This window comes from Heterocephalus glaber, unplaced genomic scaffold (assembly GCF_053883595.1).
Source record: "Heterocephalus glaber isolate CG9 unplaced genomic scaffold, H.glaber_assembly_v1.0 deba00001781, whole genome shotgun sequence".
NCBI classification, from domain to species: Eukaryota; Metazoa; Chordata; class Mammalia; order Rodentia; family Bathyergidae; genus Heterocephalus; species Heterocephalus glaber.
Window position 1 is genome coordinate 3,342,863 of NW_028258467.1, and position 21,517 is coordinate 3,364,379.

Sequence of the window (21,517 nt, forward strand, 5' to 3'; positions counted from 1 at the left end):
GGACGATCCCTCCCCTGAACCTTCAGAGGAAACCTGGCCCTGTCCACACCCTTACTGTGGACCTAGGGAAGGGATATGTGTCTGTTCATTAAGCCATGGGCTTTGGTTCTCTGTTCCAGAGCCATGGGACACCAGGGCAGGCACATAGAGCAGAAGCATGGAGGCAGGCCTGGGATATGTGGGTAGCAGTGTGGACAATAGAGGTGAGCAGGCAGATGGGCACCAGGGCACAAAGAATAGAAGCAGCCCTGCTTTGGTTTGGGTGGGGCTTGAGTGTCCTCTGAGGGCTATGTATTAATACTGAGCCCCCACTGTGAGGTGTTAGGGTAGAAACCTAAGCCTTATCTATAGTGTTTAAAGACAGAGATTTAGGATTTCATAAGGCCAACAGGCAGAGGTCCCATAATTGAATCCTGGTAGCTCTGCAAGAAAAGGGACAGAGGGGAACACACACATACCAATCACAGAGAGACATGTGCTCGTGATCACTGTCTCAAGCCATGTTATGCCATGCACTGCCTGTCAACCCTCATAGCAAGAAGGCCAACATCACGGCTTGGGATTTAGCTCAGGGGCACCATGCATGCCTTGCAAGTACAAGGTCCCGAGTTCGATCCCTGGTACACATAAAGAAGTGGGCTCTTATCCTTGAAGGGCCATGGGCCAAAAAAAGCTTTTTTGCCTTATAACTTATCCTACCTGTGGTATTGTGTTTATTGACAGCAGAAACATCCCTTGGCTGGGGGGTGTTTGAAATGAGCTGGCGCCCTGGGACAGAGCTCAGAGGAAAGGGCTGCCCAAGGGAATGGTTGGGCACTCACTGTATTTCCTGCAGTAGTGGGTGGCAACCTCTGAGGAGGTGCAGTACCGCTGTGTCTCGTAGTTCTCATAGAAGCTGCTGACCGCCATCCCTAGGCAGTGGTTGGGCAGCACCAGGAACACTTGATCCAGCGTTCTGGAAAGTTCTTCTAACTTCAAGGCTGCGGTGAGGAGGTGCAGACCAGTCAGTGCTGGAGGGCGCACTACACCTGCCCGAAGACAGATCCAGGGTGAGGGTGGTCTTTTTGCGCCCACCTGGGATGCGCATGATAGTGACTATGAGGAAGGTGGCGATGCCAGACAGGATATTGAGTATGGTCAGCCTTGTGTAGGCAGTGGATGCACCGGAAAAGAAGAAACTCAGGAGGTACATGAGGGGGACAATGGCCCAGCCGTAGAGCATGAGCAACAGCAGCATGTCAGCCGCATGGCCATCCTGCGTGAAGGCGCGTACATCGAAGGCCCGGAATACCACCTGTGGCAACACAGAGGAGATAAATTGGTGCACAGCCAGTGGGTAGCTCCTAGGAGGATGGAGAGGATTATAAAAGCATTCAATGATCCTTGGGCCCTGATCAATCAGCCAGCCCAAGCTCCTTGGCCCCATTGTGGCTTTCAGTCATGGGACCCTCTCTGACCAGCAATTTCTGCTTCTCTCCTTGGCTGATATTGCTGGAACCAGGTCAGTGGGCTCGATCCAGGCCCTGCCTACTCAAGAGCAATAGTGTGGTGTGGAGAGGAAATAGGCAAGAACCACCCATATTTCCCATTGTCATCCTAGAATCAGGGGTCTTTGAAGATGTAATTAGTTAAGGCTCTTAAGGTGTGACTCTGGATTCTGGAGTTGCAGGGACCAGCCTCTGCTGGTTCCAGTTGCACACAGGGGTCCCCCAGGCAAGTCCTTTGTTTTGTAGGTCAGGGTCCAGCACTGTCCAGCACTTACCAGCAGCAGCAGAATGGGGATGAGGAAGGAGATAAGGTCCCACAGTAGAGCAGAGAGCCAGAAAGCAGCCACATGGATGCCACTCACAAACTGGACATGCTTAGCCCGGACAGCCCTCTCTCTGACGGCCAGAATGGAAAATGTGCTAGCCAGGAATGCCATGGCAAAGAGCAAATTGAGGGCAATGTCAAATCCCTTTCGGCCCCTGGGGAAGAAAAAGCAGTGTGTCTGGGTGGTAGTAAAGATTGAGCTGTTGGGTCATTAATGTTCAAAGCATGCAGTACAGTAGCAGGAACATTCAAGGGGGTTCAGGAGAACCAGAAACTCCCCACCCCCGAGGAAGGCTCCTCCTCTGGATGTCATATTCTGGCAGAGGGCAGCATCTCCCTCCCAAACTCCATGTGTCCCCAAGCCACCTATTTCTACACATTCAGGGTCACTACCCCCTGTTGCTCTTTCTGTTGTCTGTCTCCTGGGAACTCCTGTCATGCTCTCTCCACACCACCCCAGTTCAGACTCCATTGTTGGGTCCCTGGATCACTACAGTAGCAAATTTCCCCTCCCAGTGCATTCTGTGTTCTGCATCCAGTTGCTGGCAACATCTTCCAGAACAGGTTCTGACATCATTCTGTGGCTTAAAGACCTCCTGATTGTCTTAACAAATAGTGGTGGGACATGGAATATTATCTGACAAGAGGAGGAAGAGGATGGGGACTGGAGGAGGGAGAGGGGGTAAGGGAGGAAGAGGAGGAGGAAAAAAGAAAAGAAAGAAAGAAATGATGCCAGGACTTGGATAAACCTTGAGAATACCATGTCAACTGAAAGCAGTAGGACACAAAAGATCATATTGTGTTTAATTCAATTTTTACAAAACATCTAGAATAGGCAACCCACAGAGACAAAGCAGATTAGCATTTGCCACTAGACAAAGCAGATTAGCACTCTCAGCCAGCAGCTGGGGAGAGATATAAATGGGTACAGGTTTCTTTCAGGGTGATGAGATGTTCAATAAATTTACATGGAAGTGAGGGAGCTCATCTCTGTGAACACACCAACAAGCAAATGATGGCACAATGTGAGGAGTGGGTGACTGTGGATATGTGAATGATATCCCCCTTTTTTTTCCCAGTACTGGGGATTGAACCCAAGGCCTTCGCACCTACATTCCCACCCCACCTCCCCTTTTAAAAATTATTTTGAGACAGGGTCTCACTAAGTTGGTAAATTGCCCAGGCTGGGTACAAATTTGCAATCTTTCTGCCTCAGCCTCCAAAAACTGCTGAAATTATATGCATATTCCACCATATCCAGCTGAATAAATATTTTGTGTGTGTGTGTGAAACCGGGTCTCGCTATGTAGTTCAGCCTGGTCTTGAACTCACTATGCAGCCCAGGCTGGCCTTGAACTCATGGCAATCCTCCTGCCTCAGTCTCCTGAGTTCTGGGATTATAGGTGTGTAATACCATGCCTGGCTGAATAATATATTTTTACTATTAGATAAGCATCCTTCTGCTTGGTCCACTGTCACCATCATAAGCCTAAACCCCTCAGCCTGATTTTTGGGCACGGTCTGGAGCCCTCCAGAGAGGCTGTTTCTCAGTGCCCTCAGCAGTCTTCCTTCCCCCTGCAGCTGCTGACAACCCTGCTGGGAAGAGGAGGAAGTCCCCACCAAACACCACAGTCCGCATGTGGGACAGGTCTCTTAGGCTGATTTTTGGCCACAGGAAAAGTGAATGTGGAAAGCTGTGAAGACAGGGTTTTTCTGACCAAAGGCCAGCAGTGTGTGTTGGGCAGAAACTGGTTTGTTCATCTACAGTGCCTCATTTCTAGCAGTGCCCTAGGTGGTCAATCCTGGTGTGGTCTCCTGCTGGGCTGGGTGAGTCTCACTTACTCACTGAACTGGTCCTTGGCAGCTTGGAGGGTGCTCCGGGGCTGGGGGTAGTTGGAGACCTCGATGGAGGCCTGGGGGCCACACAGCAGCTTGAATAGAAGGTTGTCCACGATAGCCAGGGCAGTGGCCGGGGAGTGGTATGCCTGATTGTTGAACAGGGCAGTGACCACAGTTTGCTCTCCTACATCTCTGAAGGACACTGCCACTAGACACCGCTCGTTAAAGCCGCCACCCTCCACTGAGGCCCTGAAAACCAGGAACTCTTCCAGGTCACCTGAGGAATAAAGGCAGTGTCAAGGGTACAGGGTGGGGAAGCAGGGCCACGCACTGCTGTCCTAGTGTGTCAGGACAGCAGGCATAGCGAAACAGGGACTGCAGGGGCTATAGGGGCTCCTGCCTGGCCCAATGTGCCCCATCCCATAGTGCCACCATGCTCCCAGCTGCCTGTCACACTTCTTAAGAAAGACATCATTGGGCCAGCAGGGATCTGGCTCAGTGGTTTCGCTGCCTGCTGCACAAGCACAAGGACCGGAGTTCAATCCCCGGTACCAAAAAAAAAAAAAGAAGTATAAAGAAAGACATCATTTTTGCCAACTTCTTTATCATTCATCTGCTAATTACCCACATTGCTGGACAGGATGTGAGAGGAAGCAAGAAAGTAAGAAAACTTTCCAGCACATTCTGTTCATCCTTAGCACAGCTGTTCTAAGCCTGGAGGCTAGAGACAGTTTAGAGAGTGGTAGTGAACCTTTGGCATGTGTTGCCACAGTGGGCTGTTATCACTGAAAGCTCTAAAAGGTTCACCATCACTGGTCTAGAGTTTTAAGGTGTTGGAAGAAAATACTATGTCACATGAAGACACACTGTGACCAGCCTGGTAAACAAAGACAAGGTAATACAAAGATCACTGAGCTTTTTCATTTCAATTATGAATGGTCCTAGAAACTAGGGCAGTAGTAAATAAATGCCTCACCATGTCCAGCCCTAGAAAGGTATCTGTGCCTGGGGCAATTGATCTGACTTGCCAGGATGATCTTTCCCTAGGGGACATTTGATGATGTCTGAAGGCATTTTTTTTTTTTCTGGTACTGGGGACTGAATCCAGGGCCTTCACACTGAGCTATATCCCCAGCCCTGTTTTAATTTTTACTTTAAGATAGTTTCTCACTAACATTAAGTTGCCCAAGTGGGCTCAAACTTTCAATTCTCCTGCCTCAGTTTCCTATAGTGCTGGTACTATAGGTGTGTGCCACTAGGTCTGGTGCAAAGGCATTTTTAGTTGTCATGACATCATGGAGGACAATGCTAAGGATGTTGCTCACATCCTTTGGGGGATAAGACACAAACCCAGATGTTGCCATTGCCACAGTGGGGAGCCAAGCTCTACCCACTGCACACCCCAATGCCCTGCAGGCCCCACTGTCTCTTACCTAGCACCTCACGGGGCTCCTGTCCTGCTGCCTGCAGCATGTCCCTCAGGTGCTCTGACAGCTGCTGATCCAGCCGTGAGGTACCAGGGACTGAGAAAGGCACAATGGTTCTTCCATACTCGCCCAAGCTCAGCTTCAGGATGGGGTCATCAAAAACCTCCGAGGAGTAGTTGATGGCCAAGAGGGCCAGGGTGACACAGGTTAGAGGGACCAGGATCTGCGCTGCTACCATCTTCCACTCCCGCCAGCTGTATGTGGCTTTCTTCAAGAACATGGCCCAGAACTGCTGGCAGTGGAGGGCAAGCTGTAGCAGAGGGAACACAGGTGACATAGGTTTGGCCTGGGAGCCAGGGTCTAATCCCACTCGCCTATAGTAGGTATTGCCCCCACATGGCACTAGTGGGTCTCTGGCTGATACTTGTACCAGCAGCCACAGCCAGAGTGCATGTCCCTGCAGGTCCCTACATGGGCCTTGGAGGCAAGGCAGACACTTTTATCACAGAACATTTGGGGACCAGCTGAGGTCCCAGTCTTCCTTTGCCTCTCACTGGAAACACCATCATGTCTGGCTCAGCTCATGCAGGAGAAGAAGACAAACCTCACCTGCCTCCCTGGACTACCTGCCCATATTCCCCACTCCCATCCCTTTTTGGCTCTCTAAACATCAGAACCAAAGGTGAACTGTTTGACTTTGGCCTAGGCTTTGGTTTCCTGCAGATAAAATGGAAACAGTCCCAGCCCCACCCCCACCCCACCCCCACCCTGGCCACGAGGTTGCTGGAAAGCTAGCATGGAGCAAGGTGTGGGGCAGGCTCCCCAGCAGCAGACTGTTGGCACACTAAGCAAACATTTCATATCTGAACGTCCCATTTAGAACATGATAACATTCAATGGCTCCACTGAAGTAGTCCTAGTTTCCTTTCTCTCTGTCCACCCTCTAAGAGTGAGCTATAATTTGCCCTTTGTCTTCCATCTGCCCTTGTGGATACTCCCCTGTGTCAGCTCATGTGTCTTCTGACCTCCCCACTCTACTGCCAGGGGGCCCCAACCCAGGTCTCCACTTACCCCAGTATTGAGCTGGACCATCACATTCTCCTGTTCAATGAGAGCGCCAATGCCATCAGTGGGGTCCATCACCCCGCACAGGTTGCTGTCCACAGCCCAATCACTGGCCCGCCTCTCATGCTGGTACTGCAGTGCAGGGAGCTGGATGGCTTGGATGTCCATGCTAGTGTCCACCAATTTACCAACCCTGCACCAGAACACAGCCACTGTCATGATCCAGCTCCCCAGTAGCAAGGAACAAAGTTTCCTTCCTCCAAGGAAGACATGCAGAAAGGGCTATCATCAGAGGCTGTGAAGCAAAACAATGTCATTGGATTCACTGGCTTGTTCACTCATTCATCAGTATGAGTTTCTGGAATTAATACACTCATTCATCAAAAATATCTCTGGAATACCATCTATATGCAGCCAGGTAAGGCCCACAGGAGAGAGACAACCAGCTGGGGTTGTCTCTGTAAGGAACCTATTCTCACAGGGATGCTGCTCATAGGCTGGATTTATAATCAGGGCCTTCAAGATGGACAGGGGGCTCAGGGCTGGGGAGGGATCATCACACAGCCAGTATAAGATTGCAGTGAGGTGAAAGCCAGGGTGCTCATTCCCAAAGTGTTATTGGGAGTCAGATAATTCTGTTTCAGGAGAGCCATCCCTGGAAGTCATGATAGGGCCAGACACACGATGGAGGACAGGTACAAGGCTGGGAGCTCCTATGGCAGATGCATGAGGTCAGGCTATGCTAGGACCACACTGGAGACAGAGCCCTCCGATCTCAGCTGTCAGGATGCTTGGCATCAGTGCTTTTATGGGTGCTGTCCCCATCTGGCCATGCTCATGAATATAGGCTCTGATCAATCTCCCAATGGAGACCAGAAGGTTGTCAGAGGCAGTGCCCAATTTGGTTGTCTCTCTTCATGGGGTCTTGCTTGGCTACGTACAGACGGTTGCCCTAACTGGTCACTGAGTGGCCAGATGAAAGGACAAATGGATGATGGAATGAATGAACGAGTGAGTGAACAAATATACCAACAAATAAGATAAGGAAGCTGATGGTCTTCTCCTATTTTAGTACTTCTAAGAGTAGGCCTGAAAATGAGAATGGAATCTTGTCATGATTGGAGTGACAAAAGATTAGACATAGTTCCATATGATCCACAACTATGTACTGTTTACATCTAAGAGGAATAAACACACACATCTGCACAAAATCTTGTACACAAAACATCCACGCAGCATGATTCATAACAGTCAAATAGTCAACACATCCCTCAACTGAAAAATGGGTAAACAAAACATGGTCTATCCACACAGTGGACTGTTGTGCAGCCAATAAAAAGGAATGCGGTTTATGACATGCCACAGTGTAGATGGATCCTGAAAACATCACGCTAAGTGAAAGGTCAGAAACAAAAATCATATGTTGTGTGATTCCACTTATACGAAATGTCCAGAACAGTCAAATCCACAGAGACAGAAGGGAGATCTGTGGTTGCCAGGGTTAGAGAGAGGAGGGATGAAGACTGCTAGTGGGTATGGATTTTTTGGGAGGAGGTCTGCTTAAAATTTTTTTTGTATGTGTCCTTTTTGTTTTGAGATATATATATATATATATATATAATTTATATTTGAGACAAGGTCTTGCTATATAGCCCAGGCTGGCCTCAAATTCATGTCAATCCTCCTGCCTCAGACTCCCAAGTGCTGGGATTATAGGCATGTGCAACCATACCTAGCTAAAAAAATTTTTTTGAGGCAGCCCTCGAACTTTGATCTTTCAAACTTCCAACCACTTTCCTCAGCCTCTTGAGTAGCTAGGAGTACAGTTGTGTACCAGTGTACCTGGCTAGGAAAGCTGTTATTTAAAAACATACACAGGGCTGAGGGAGTAGCTCAGTGGTAGAGCACTTGCCTAGCATGCTCAGAGATCCTGGTTTCAATCCCCAGCACCACAAAAACGAAATAAAGCAAATAAATGCCCAAATATAAAGCCCTCTAGCAATCCCCTGTCAGTCAGGAAATAACCCTGCAGCCACTGAGCATGTGAAGTGCTTTTTAATATGGCCTAACCAAGCATACCTGGGCCACTCTCAGCTGAAAGCCTGACAGAGAACCTGCCCACTGGCTTCCTTTTCCTCATCTTGCCTTTGGGCCTTGGTCTCTACTCTGTGGGCACCGCACAGGGGCCCCTCTATTGATTCTCTCAGTCCCATTTATCCTTCAAGCTCACAGATATGAGTCAGAGACACCAAGTAGTGACAGCTCTCCCATATTTCCTTTCCTTCTAGTTGAAAGCAGCTGTTCACTGGCTGCCTATGATGCTGCTGGCTTCTCAGACTGTTAGAGGATCCTAGGTAGGCTGGGCACAGGTTCTGATTTTTTTTCCTGAGACAAGCAGCTCAAAGAGACCACTGTCAGGTGTGGGGGCCTGGAGCTCAGGCACAAAACAAAGGCTAGAGGCCAGGTGGGGCCATGTGCTAAATGTGAATGAAGGAACAAAGTAATGCAGTGGGCCAGAGAGGCCCTAGATGCAGAAAAATGAAGATACAAGAGGTCCCATGGCTGCAGAGAGCAACCTGGGACCAGCCCCCAGGCCCAGCTGACACCAGGCCAGCACGTTTTTAATTCAACCAATATTCACGAAGATCTACCCTGTTCTGCCCCATGCTAGACAAAGGTCAGTGAGTGATCTCTTCCTTCTTCCTCTTTTACCAGCCTTGGATTCAGAGGACTCTGCAGACACATAGGCTCCTTCTTAGCCTTCTTTCTTTGCTGGTCCCTGTGGTCACAGTGACCTTTCTCAATGGTCCCCACAACTCTCTGGGGCAGACATCCACAGGACACTCACCACATGGCCTTATAACTTATGGTCACTTATTCTGTTGCCTTTCTAGGCCATGAGATCTTCAAGGAGAACTGTCTACCTCACATGTAAAAAATTTATTGAGTTCTTAGTTCTTATCTGTCAAGCAAACATTCAAGAAATGTCTGATAAATGTGTCAATGGTCTAGCAATCACCCTATAGTTCTGAGGGTCAGAAAGCTTAACCTCACATCTCTGGTGTAGACTTGGGAATCCTGAAGGATGACCTATGCCTAGGAGAGCTCAGTAGGCCTGGTGCTGTCCTGACCCATCTGTGAGTTGATATTCCCAGGAGGGACCCAGGAAGCTCATACACATGCCTTGCATGTGGGTGGTGGCTACCCCAGTGTGCAGGTATTGATACAGACACATCTGCACCACAGCCCTGACGATGCCACTGCTCTGCCCCCACTATATGCTGCACCCTGTCTCTGGTTAAGAGGAGAATCATGCTGATTGCCTTGCAGCTGCCTTTTTTTTTTGTACCAGGGATTGAACTCAGGACCTCGCACTTGCTGGACAAGAGCTGGGCCACTAAGCTACATTCCTGGCCCTGCAGCTGCCTTTTAACAAAATCACTCCCAACACCAGGTCCAGACCATAAGACATCCATCCCTACTGACCGAAGGAAGACTTCTTCCATGGTGGTGACAGATGCCCCATAGCTGGCGATGCCCAATTCTTTCTGCTTCTTTTCCAGTTTAGCAAAAAGACTTTCAAACCTGAAAAAAAAGACATAGTGTGATGAGGTGCTTCTCAAAGACTTTCTAGATAATTCATTCCTTAACAACTGCCCTGTTTAGTCATAGGGAAGGGAAACACTTTCTAAGAATAAAAGTAATGGATGAAATCACAATAGGAAATTTATGATATATTAAACATAAAATATGTATGAGAAAAAACTCAAAAAGGAAACACAACAAATTGGAGAAAGTTGTGACAAAAATGGTTGATAAGAATATCTAAAAGTGTCCCAATGACACTTAAATGACCAAAAGACACATACAATTCCCAGTGCAGCAATTTTTAAGGCCAATAGGCAGAGCAACATGCCACTTTCTGTTGGCAGGAACTGGACAAAGGCCAGTCAGGTGGCTGTGTGCTTTTTCACTCATTCAATATACAAATATTAGAAAAAAATTCTACTCAAAGCCGCACCCATGGAATAAAGTGCACATTCTCCTATCCTGCTGATGGAGAAGTAAACCTAAACCTCATTCCTAGAAGGAAATTTGGTAATAACTACCCCCACTATTAGGAATCTGTCCTGGAATAGTTTTTATTTCTGTTTTTGGTACTGGGGATCGAACTCGGACCTTGTGCTTGTGAGGCAGGTGGCGGCACCACTGAGTTAAATCCCTGGCTCTGTCCTGGGATAGTAATTGGAGATTGGGATAAGAGTTTACTAGAAGGATGTTTATTACCATAATAACTAATACTTTTTTGTGAAAAAATATGAGTGTATAATAATGGAGCAGATGTTCAGTTATGGTATACTTGAGTCATTGAATATTATATGGCTATAAAACCACATTAGCTGGGCTATGTGGCTGTTGGGGGGGGGGTGCCAACTTGAACGGTCTAGAGTTCCAGCTGGAGTATTGGTGGAAATCACTTCTGGGAGTGTCTGAGTGGGAAATGGATGCATACTGCCTTGGGATCCACACCTGGTCCCTTGCCCCCTCCTCTCTAGCGCTGTTCTCCTGCTCTGCTTCCTGACTGTCATGAACTAAGTAGCTTCTGCCATATTATTTCTGCCTTGGAGGTAACTGACCATGGGCTGAATCCCCTTAAAACATAAGCCAAATGGGGCCAGGAATTTAGCTCAGTGGTGCCGCTGCCTGCCTTGCAGCCAAGCGCAAGGTCCCAAGTTTGATCCCCAGTACCAAAAAACAAACCTAAGCCAAATGAAACCTCTCTTTTGTTAAGTTGTGGGTGTTGGGTATTGTGTCCAGCAATGGGAAAGCTAATTAATACAGAAATTTGGTACCAGAGAAGTGGAATCATTGCTGTGAATGTATCTGATCATGCAGTTTAGACTTTGGAACTGGTTTGTGGGAGGAATCCAGGAGGTTTGGATATATAAGATAGAGAAGCCCTAGAATGCTATAGCAGAGCCTGATAGATTCTTGTTGGAGCTCCTGACAGATTCTGGTTGGAGCTCAGAAGACCAGAATGGTGATAGGAATGGAGACAGAAAGAATAGGCTCAGGAAGATTCGATTGGGAATAAAGATTCCATTAGAGGTTTGATTAGAAGCTATGTGTGCTGGACTCTGGCAGAAAATTTGTTTACCTTTTGTTCATGTCCTAAGAATGTACAGAAGACTGATATTAAAGGTAGTAGACCAATTAATCTGGCCAAGGACATTTCAGTGGAAATGGGTGGAGGGCGTGAAGGGAGGGCTAGGAATGGGGAAAAAAATAAGAACCAAGATGCCTTATGTAAAGTTACAATTCCCAATGAGAAATGTAATTGTGTTGTATACCTACAATGTACCAATAAAAGAATTTAATACAAAAAATAAATAAATAAAAAGAAACCAAAAGACTGGGGATTTAGTTCAGTGGCACTGTGCATGTCTTGAAGTGCAAGGTCGTGAGTAAAACTCCCAGTACTGGAGAAAGAGAAGAAGAAAGCGAGGAGAGAGAGAGAGAGAGAGAGAGAGAGAGAGAGAGAGAGAGAGAGAGAGAGAGAGAGAGAGAGAGAGAGGAAGAGAGAGAGAAGGAAAGAAACCAAGTACTCTGTATAGACATAAGGAGGAATTTGCTTTGAGGGCATCTCAGGAGTTAGCAAGGCCCTCTCCAGTTCAGGCTCAAGGGGGAAAAAATGTCAACTTTTCATTTGAGAAGAGAGTCCCTGGTACCCATTTTAATTTTTTTAATTTTATTTTTTAAAATTCTCATCCTGAGTGACTGTACGATTATGAATGGATTCCAAGTGTCTATTGAGAGTAGTTGAGATGTTGGCATGAAGGTGAGTGCTTTGGAGATGTTTCCTTTTGCCTTGTAATGTCCACTTTCGACGTTCATCCACAATTAAGTGATCGACTCTAGTTGGGTTGGAGGTCAGGCTTGGAATTGGAGTATTGTTAGTACTGGACACTTATTTTTCCTGGATAATTCTTTGCAAGGGTGAATTAAGTCTTTTTCTGTTGGGAGCAATGCTACATAATTCTAGGGAAAAAATCATTTGGTTAGCCTAGTTCTCTTGCCTACAGCCCAGCTACAGAATAACTCCAGTTTGGCCTCCGGTCACAACTGAGACTTCAGTGATCCAGTGACGCTGTGATTCTCCAGCACAAGAAACATCCTGGGAGAACAAACATCTGCTCAGTTCCTCATTGTTCTTGGACTGATTAACATCTTGTTTGCCGGAGATGTACTGAACTCTCTGCAAGCCTTCCCTTACACCTTGTTTATCCCAATGTGAACTATTGAACTCTCTGCAAGTCATCTGTTACATTTGTTTCTCCCGATGTACTGAATAAAAGGTGTGGTAAGCTGGGGGCTTTTGTCTTTGCTGCCCAGAGCAGCACTGATCAGACCCAAAGCTCAGCTTCTTCTCGGTCTCATTTTTCTACCTTTCCTGTAATTCGCCGTGTGCTGCCGTGGCTCGCAGGAGACCAGGACTAACTGCAGAGGTTCTGGTAACGTCCCCTTCCCCTGTCCCCTACATTTTTCCTCTCCTTTTTTAGTGCTCTCCACTGTTCATAGCACTCTTCTAGACAAATATGGAGTTTGCTGGGTGGTCCACTATGGGTTTTAATTGGTTTTTGAAATCCAAAAGTTGGCACAAAACCAGAAAGGGAACTATTTCTTTTCTTTTTTTCTTTTGGTACTGGGGATCGAACTTGGGACCTTGTGCTTACAAGGCAGGCGGCAGAACCACTAAGCTAAATCCCTGGCCCGAAAAGGAACTATTTCTATACAGCATATCATTAAAATAAGGGTATAAGTGGCTTAAGTCATCATAAGAAAACAAATCATAAGAATCCAATAGTGGAAGAATTGAATGGTCAAATGGATAAGTAGATCTTATGGGAAACTCATTTGAAGCTAGTTGTTGAAAACCCTGATTGTGCCTCAAATATTCCATCATATAATTATTATAGAAGCATGATGCCTATGTGAAATTCACACAGCTATTAACACTGTTGTTTCCACTTCCTTGTCTGTGACTATTAAAATACCCCTGTGCCTCCAATAGCTCTTGGTATGTATTTGGAGATAAGCCATCTAAATGCTTTGGACTTTCTTCAGGATCATGTCTGCTCTGGGGCTTGGCTTGAAAATTGTTTTTTTACATTTTCAGTGATCTCATAGTGCTGAACTGAATAATTATCACAAAATCCATTTGGCTGCTTTATTTTCTTTTATCCATAACCAATTCAAAGAGATTTTCTCCAGTCTTTGTCAGTCCTTCCATGTGATAAGATTGAATTCTTTCTGCACTGTTGTAATTGAAATCAAATCTAGAAAATGCTGAAGTGTTTTCTTGGCAATACTTCTGAAATAAATTGCTATTTGGGGTTAAATTTGTGGAGGATGGTTGGGGGAAAGCTTAAGAATGGTTAGAACTTTTTGGAGTTGCACTTAAATGACTAATTTCATCAAGTTACCTTGATTTCAATAAAGAATAGCAGTGTTATTTTTTGTTTGAAGATTCATCCAAGTTGGTCTGTTTAAATTGATACCTCCTGGGCCTGGGATTTGGCTCGGTGGTTTCACTGCCTGCTGTGCAGGCGCAGGGACCGACCGGAGTTCGATCCCCAGTACCAAAAATAAATAAATTCATCTCTTGTTTAAAAAATTTTTTTAAATAAATAAATAAATAAATAAATAAATAAATAAATTGATACCTCCTGCAGATGTTGCTGAGTTTGATAATAAATTCACTGATTTAAAATACTCAGAATTTGGGGGCTCAGGTTTAGCAAACTGTTGCTTTTCTGTGACATTAGCAAAATCATTATTAGTTGGATAAGCTGTGTGAGGTTTTAGTTCATATTCTGACTTTAAGGCAAAATCAGCAGCGAATCCTGTTTCCTTTGCAAACTTTTTTGCCAGATGTAGTGTGATTTTTGGAAATGTGAAATTCTGCTGGTCAGATATTGTGTCCTTCATTTCTTTCTGATTTGCTGATTTAACCTGAAATAATAGGCATCTGCTTCTATAGTGGGTATTTCAGGTGTGCCACTGACTAAATTTTTACCCTCTTGGACACTAAAATTTGAACATTAAGCTTAGCCTTATTAGGGTGAGCATATTATGGGTTATCTACAATAATCTGCATTTTCACTGTTACCTATTAAATTGGGAAAGAAATATCTCTGCCCTTTTTTGTTGTAATGGTGCTTCAAGACCTTTAGCAAATATTTTCTCTTCCATAAGGCTAAGTATCAATTCCTGATTCTTTCATGATGTCACACAGACAAATTTGTGGCACAAGACAGTTTTTGATAAATGGATATTTTTGGAATATTGCCTTAGCTGTATCATTTGTAAGTTAGAATACTGTAAGTTAGAATGATCACTTTGTGAGGGATACACACATTTTTCATCCAGGTCTCAACGAGTAGATCCATGCTAAGAGTTCATCTATTTTTTTGTTGTTGTGTGAGATTACTATTATGCAGGTATTGTTTTTTCTACTGCTGACATGGATTCACCACTATAAAAAGCCAGGAAGGATTTTTGAGAGGGCCAGGGATTTAGCTCAGTGGTGGTGTGCCTGTCTTGCAAGCTCAAGGTCCTGAGTTTGATCTCCAAAACCAAAAAAAAAAAAAAAAAGCCTGTTGAGAGACAGCCGTGTCTAGTGACCTTTTGGTTTCTGTTAGCAGGTCATGGTGACTGACAAATCTGCTTATATTCATTGACCAAACTGACTTTAAATTAAAGGAGCAGGTCCCTTCAGGAAAATATGGCTGTGACTTATCTTTTTCTTCCAAAATGCTAGACACAAGTCCATGAAAGTCTGTTTCACTGCCACAGTTTGAATCCTATTCTTTTTTCTTTCTTTTTTTTTTTTTGAATCCTGTTCTCCTGTTCTTTAGATTGATCTGAGAATTAGGTTGTTTAATATCATCTCCATAAGTAGACCATGGTGCATAGAAAGTGAAGAATCTATAGCACTTGCATATTCTGTTGATGAAGAAAGTAGAGTGTAGGTCTGTATTAGATCCACATTGCCTTCATTCTCCATGGCAGCCCAGCTTGGCAGATGCACAGTTTGAGGCTGGCTGGTGGTGCACCTCATTGACCAGAGGTGGATAGAGGCTGGCAGCATAGGCCGATAGGGCCAGCTTGCCAACTGCAAGAGACCTGCAGCCCGCCACACCCAGCCACATCCTGCCTGCTAGTACCCCTGTTTGAGACGGGCTTCCTAGGAAATTGGTTCCTTGGGACTCATTTCATTAGGCTCAGCCATCCAGGAACTCTGAGGCCACTGCAATGATGGTCCAAGGGGGCCTGGCTACTACTTGAGGGGCAGGTGGCCTTGACATCATCCATGTGATGCTGGTTTTACAGACACACAGAATCCAAGAGTTGTGGGATCAGGGAGGCTTCTACCCAGATTCAAAGGAAGGCTTGGAAGGCCAGCAAGGAGCCCTTGAGAGGGCAGTGTGTGAAGTCAAAGGCACAGTCAGAGATTCCAGAACGAGGAAAGTCTGCCAAGGAAAGCTGTAGGCCATGAGTGAAGCCAGCCCAAGAGAGCCCATATGGGCTGGAACATAGGGTTGGGGCGACCTAAGCGCTTTGGAACTCACATCTTACCACCATGTGTCCTAGGTGCTGGATAGGGAACAGTAGGACTTAATGTTTGCCCTCCTGTATTTTGATCTTTTTTGGTCTAATATTTTTCTATTTCTCTGTTCTTCCCTTTTGGAATGTAAATGTTTAACCTATGCCATTGTATGCTGGGATTATGTAACTTGTTTTTTATTCTTTAATATTTATTTATTTATTTATTTATTTATTTATTTATTGGTACTGGGGATCGAACTTGGGTCCTTGCACTTATGCGGCAGGCAGCGAAACCACTGAGCTAAATCGCCAGCCCTTGCTTTTTATTTTTACAGAGATTCATAACTAACAGTTTGCCTTAAGTCTCAATAGAGACTTACACTTGGACTTTTGAAAAATGCTGGCACTGTTGAGACTTTGGATAAGGGATTGTTGCATTTCCAGTTGTACATAGAATAGTTATATTATGTTACATGGAATTATAAGCTTGTTGTTGCCTTTATTTGGAAATTAAACATGGTTTAAGGAGATCAGCTTGGGTATGAAGTTGACAAGGGTTGGGATGTGGTGGTTAGGGTGGAATGTCAACTTGAATGGATTTGGGACCCACCCAGGGGATTGGTGGAGCACATTTCCAGATGTGTCTGGGTGGGTCATGGAGGTATAACTTTGGGGTCTATATCTGGTCACTCTCCCCTTCCTCTCTGGCACTGTTCCTCTGCTCTACTTCTTGGCCACCATAAACTGAGAAGCTTCCTCCATGATGTTTCTGTCTTGGAGCCAGCTGACCTTGGACTGGATCCCCTTAAAACATGAGCCAAATTAAACCTCTCCTCCCTTAAATTGTGGGTGTCTGGTATTGTGTCCAGGAATGGTAACGCTTACTAATACTGGTCAAGGATGTAGCTCAGTGGTAGAGAAATTGCCTAGCCTGCTTAAAGCCCTGGTTTTGATCCCCAGCAAAAAGAAATCCCAACAAACCCCCCACATTGCTTAGATATGTAACATGATTAAATGTACTTTTTAAATTTTTTTTTATTTTTTGGTACCAGGGATCAAACTCGGGTACTTGCACTTGTGCAGCAGGCAACAAAACCACTGAGCTAAAACCCCGGCCCTAAATGTACTTTTAAAATATAAATCCCAAAGTTTCTGAATGTGAATCAAAAGTTGGCTTTTTCCTCCTGCCTTGGTACCTCTTCCCTGTGTATGACAGTGATGAGATAAATCCCTTGTCTCAAATTCTGAGATCAGAAAGTTATACACATTCAAAACTTATATTCAAATGCAAGTTCTCAGTTCCACAAATCATTCTGAGTTTTAGCTATGACATGTTTAATGCCATTAGAGGGAACCTGGTGCTGAGTACAAATGGCAAGTAGACACTGAGTGCCCCTGCAATAAGTCAGGAATGTCTCTCTAACTCAGGAACAAGTCACACTTCTCCCAGTCCCATCCAGATATCTAACTCTCTGCATTCAACCAAACATTCCCCATGGGCTGACCATCCATGGCCAAACCTAAGGGATCCCCCCTGGCCAAACCAGAGAGGGGAGGATAGGTGACTGAGCATGGAGGCCCCCTCTTAGATTTTCACCTGTGTGGATATTATCTGGAAGGCATACTCATCTTTCTAGGACACATACCTGTGTGTGCTCTCCTTGGGAAGAATAAAGGACAGCTCAGCCCCAGCACTGCTTTCCAGAGTGGCATTGGGGATGTGGTGGTATACCAGCTGGGAGATGGCTTTGGGGTCGCAATGTGGCTCCTTCACTAGTGTCATGTGGTAACCAGCGCCTGGAATACATGGGCTAGGCATGAGATCCTTTGACTGTCCCCTCACTTTTCTTCCTGCCTTCAATGGGGCTCATGCCAGCTAGTTTCATGGGAAAAAAGCTGGAAAGCCAGAGGCAAGTGAGCCAGGACTGACACATCTCAGGGCTCCTCCATGCTGTCTTCAGGTCTTGCCTACCAAACCCTAGCTGGGGAGAGCATTGAGGGGATCTTGGATGCTGAGTGTAGTATGGAGCACCTGCTGGAAGCCAGAGCCTTTTAGAAGGTATAACCACCAGGGGAGGGAAGCAAAACAAGCAATAATCTGAGTGTTTGAGGGCATTTGCTTTGCAGGACTAACACTGATTGTCACTGAGGCTTGAAGCTCATAGGAAGAAATTTAGCAAGAGAAGGAGCTGCCAACTATATCACACACAACAGATCCCTGCTCTCATCTATCCAGCATCACTTCGCAGGAATTGTCACATTCATGTCCATTTCAGGGACAAGGACACTGGACAGCCAGGCAGGAAGTAGCAAGTAAAGTTCTCAAGGCTGTGGCAGAAATGGCACCTTGTCCTCTAAGACCTGTACCATGTCTTTCTTGGAAAAGGAACTCCAGTATCTTTGCAGGGCACATGACCACCCGGAATAAGGATGCCCCTACCAGTCTTCCTCCAGTCTGCTGTGGGCACACTGGGGATCTCTGGGGCTGTGTGTTGCCACTGGAAAGCCAGTAGAGCAGAAATGGGATCCTTGGGCCTTCTGGGAAAGGCTCACTTGTGTCTTGGGTGTTGGGGTGGCTGGCACACCAGTGCCATACTGAATGAACCAGGTGACAACCGTCATAAGGGAAGTTACATCTACCCCACAAAACTGGGACCTGACCTAGGTCTCTACTCACTGCCTTGGGCTGTATTAGGAGCCCAAGTGTGTGTGGCCTCTCCAAGAGACCATCGCTCTCCAGAGCCCTGGTCAAGACTGAAACAGAGCCCAACAATCCAGATGTTCTGCCCCACATCCCTTAGTTCTCACTCCTGCCCTATACTGGTGACGAAACAGGAAGTGGGGAGAAAGCCTCTCCCTGCTGTCCTCAGGGCCTGTCACCAAGGCTCGTAGTAGGCAGTTCCCATCAGCACAGGGAAGGTGACCCTACCATGGGATGGAGGCTGTCTGCTGCTACTTGCCACCCACCATATTTACCATATTTCTGCTTGAGGAACAGAGAGGAACCACAGCATTGCAGCTCGCCCTTGGCCATGATGGCAATGCGGTCCCCCAGCAGGTCTGCTTCATCCATGAAGTGGGTGGTTAGCAGGATGGTGCGGTCACTTTTCTGCTGCTGAAGCAGGTCCCAGATGGCCCTCCTGGAGATGGCATCCATTCCCGAGGTGGGCTCATCTAGCATCAATACCTGGGGAGCAGAGGCACAGCCTCATGGTGATGGCAGAGTTACGTCTCAGGCTGGCTGTGCTGGAGGCCTGTGCAGCTTGAGTTGACTCCAGTGGCTCGAGTTCTAGAACTCAAAGTCCCTGGGCACTGCTGCGCTATATTTGTCCATTGTATGTGGGGAACTAACCTGTGGTGCTGGGGCCCACTACTCTGTACCTTAGAGCCTGCGATGAGAGCGATCCCAATAGAGAGCCTGCGCTTCATGCCCCCACTCAGGAACCTGCACAGCGAGTTCCTCTTGTCCTCCAGACTGAGGATGTGCAGCATCTGCTTGACTTCTTCAGGGCATTTGTGGTGAGACAGGCCTTTCAGCTGAAATGGCAGGGGATGAGGGGAGATGAGGCAGTGCTGCCCAGCAAGCTCCTTGGCTTGACAGTCTGCTCCCAAACTATTCTGCTTGCCAATGCACCTTACTCTGGTTTTGGAAGAAGAGTTCATCAAAGAGACTTTGCTTTGCTGGGAGGCTAATGTCACACATAAATAATGGAACCAAAACCACCTACAAGTCCCTGTCATCTATGGACTCACCTGTGCATAGAAGCAAAGATGTTCAGCAACTGTAAGGTTGTCAAACAGGACATCATGCTGGGGGCACAGGCCCAAGCTCTTCCGGATTTGAACCATGTCTTGGGAAATTTCATACCCACCAATATAGGCACGTCCACTGGTAGGGGGGAAGAGTCCTGGGGCCAAGCAAAAGACCCCCAAAATTAGTGTGAAAATCTTTCTTATCAGCAAGTCACCAGGTTCCCTTCATTTTTTAAAGGACCCTGTGTGAGGGAGAGTGCCAGGAACCCCTCTTCCCCACCATGGTGGGCTATGTCCACCTGAGCAGCGGGGAACAGGAAGGACAGGGACATGGACTGCTATCAAGTGCACAAGATTGTCAGGGATGAAAAACACACACACTTGCAGAAACAAGTGTGTTTAGGCACTGAGTGAATCACTACCACAAGACCCCCACCAAAACCCCATCTTGTTTCTCAGGAAAATGAAGAGCCACCAGAGTTGGATGCAATGCACCAGGGATGGCTTCCTAAAGAGAGTTTGTGACCAAATTGTTATCCGTACAGGGTAGACCAGCCCTGAGGGGTTTGGGACTTTACCATGGTTGCTTTTGCTGATGCTACTAGGTTCAGGCATTCATGAAAAGAAGCTTGGGATCACCCAAGATGTCCTGTATGACCCCCTGGGCTGTGGCGCTGAGGCTCTGCTGGGTATGAGAGCATCTCAGGTCTCAGGACTGGGAAAGATTGAAAGCTGTGTGAAGGACCAAGGCCAGACTGGCATGCAGCAGTGCTGAGGGAGGGCGTGCCAGCCACAGGTGGCATGGGTCCGCCCCTCACCTGTGAGCATGGACAGGGTGGTGGTCTTTCCTGCCCCGTTGTGGCCCAGCAGAACGGTAATCTGCCCTTCGTACAGGTTCAGGTTCAGGTCCCTCACGGCTGCCTTTTCCTTATTCCCCACTTGGAAGACCTGCAGGTGAGGCAGAGGGCTGCACTGGACATTCCTTGGTCTTTAGTGGCCTCCCTCCATAGGCCTTTCATGGAATGTGGCCTCAATGTCTTAAGAACCAATCCCAGAGCCAATCAGCATGCAGAGGACTATTTGAGGTAGAGGCTGTGTATCCCTGCTCTCCCCTTCCCACCCGACATGTCCCACTACCTCCTTGATGTCTCTCCTGGGAAGCCTATGGCAGCCAGGATAGCAAAGCAGAGCATGTAATGAGAAGCTGGCAGGAGGCACAGATGTGACTGTACATTCTCTGGCATCACCCTGTCTGGTCCTGTGCTAGGCACTGAGAGTGACACAGAGAGGTGGTCTGTGTGCTGGGAAATACATAAGGAGTGGCTGAAGGACCCCAGCTCTCCTTTATCAGGTGCTCAGGAGAGAATGAGGCCTAGAGAGAGCACCTGTGGCTGCAAGACCAGCCTGTTCCCATAGTCCCTTGCTATGTCCCCAGTGGGACGTGGTACCTTGGATAGATGCTTGATCTTGATCCCAGCCACCAGGTTCTCGGGCTCAGCTTCAAAGTACTCAGTTCTGAGCACTTTTTCGGGGTCACTGTCCTCTTCCTCTTTCCCTACAACCATCCTTGGGTTCCCACACCAGTAGGATGGCTGGGATGGAGGCAGACAGGTGTCAGTTATGTGTGTCAGTCCATTTTGTTTGTGGCCAACAAAGCAAACACTGACATATGAAACACAGGCAGCAACATAGCTCAGCTAATCTCCAAGAGCACAGTGGTGAAGTGGATGCTGTTAAGAGTGAGACCTCTAGCAGCTCCTGACTCAACTGTCCCTGGGAAAGTCTAAGCCTCAGCTTCTCAATCTGGCAAATGGGCACAACAGTCATTCATAGGCTTGTAAATGTCACCTCAGAGGTGAAAGAAGAAAAGGAGTGTGTTAATGTTGATATTAAGATGAAGAGAGGGTTTTTTTTTTCTGGCTTCACTACTGGGAAAATCCAGGGCCTTTGCAATGAGCTACATCCCCAGTCCTTTTGTTTTGTTTTTTTTGGTTTTTTGGTACCGGGATGGA

At 46.8% G+C, this 21,517-nt stretch overlaps 1 protein-coding gene and 2 pseudogenes across 7 annotated transcripts in view; all 3 read right to left on the reverse strand.

Moving 5' to 3' along the window:
• Window positions 1-21,517, reverse strand: part of Abca3 (ATP binding cassette subfamily A member 3) — a 58,639-nt gene that overhangs the window by 8,872 nt on the left and 28,250 nt on the right. For all 7 annotated transcript variants that reach the window (XM_087203029.1, XM_087203033.1, XM_004864641.4 and 4 more), the window contains 13 exons: window positions 20,954-21,097; window positions 20,324-20,453; window positions 19,506-19,660; window positions 19,134-19,289; window positions 18,729-18,939; window positions 17,399-17,549; window positions 9,630-9,728; window positions 6,150-6,336; window positions 5,085-5,388; window positions 3,655-3,928; window positions 1,763-1,967; window positions 1,075-1,294; window positions 822-980 (listed from right to left, as the gene is read on the reverse strand). In XM_087203029.1, coding sequence (XP_087059155.1) covers window positions 822-980; window positions 1,075-1,294; window positions 1,763-1,967; window positions 3,655-3,928; window positions 5,085-5,388; window positions 6,150-6,336; window positions 9,630-9,728; window positions 17,399-17,549; window positions 18,729-18,939; window positions 19,134-19,289; window positions 19,506-19,660; window positions 20,324-20,453; window positions 20,954-21,097 — 2,395 coding nt within the window. The remainder of the gene's footprint in view (window positions 1-821; window positions 981-1,074; window positions 1,295-1,762; window positions 1,968-3,654; window positions 3,929-5,084; window positions 5,389-6,149; window positions 6,337-9,629; window positions 9,729-17,398; window positions 17,550-18,728; window positions 18,940-19,133; window positions 19,290-19,505; window positions 19,661-20,323; window positions 20,454-20,953; window positions 21,098-21,517) is intronic.
• On the reverse strand, window positions 9,682-13,799 carry LOC147820951 (meiosis-specific coiled-coil domain-containing protein MEIOC pseudogene; annotated as a pseudogene).
• On the reverse strand, window positions 9,682-14,840 carry LOC106007773 (meiosis-specific coiled-coil domain-containing protein MEIOC pseudogene; annotated as a pseudogene).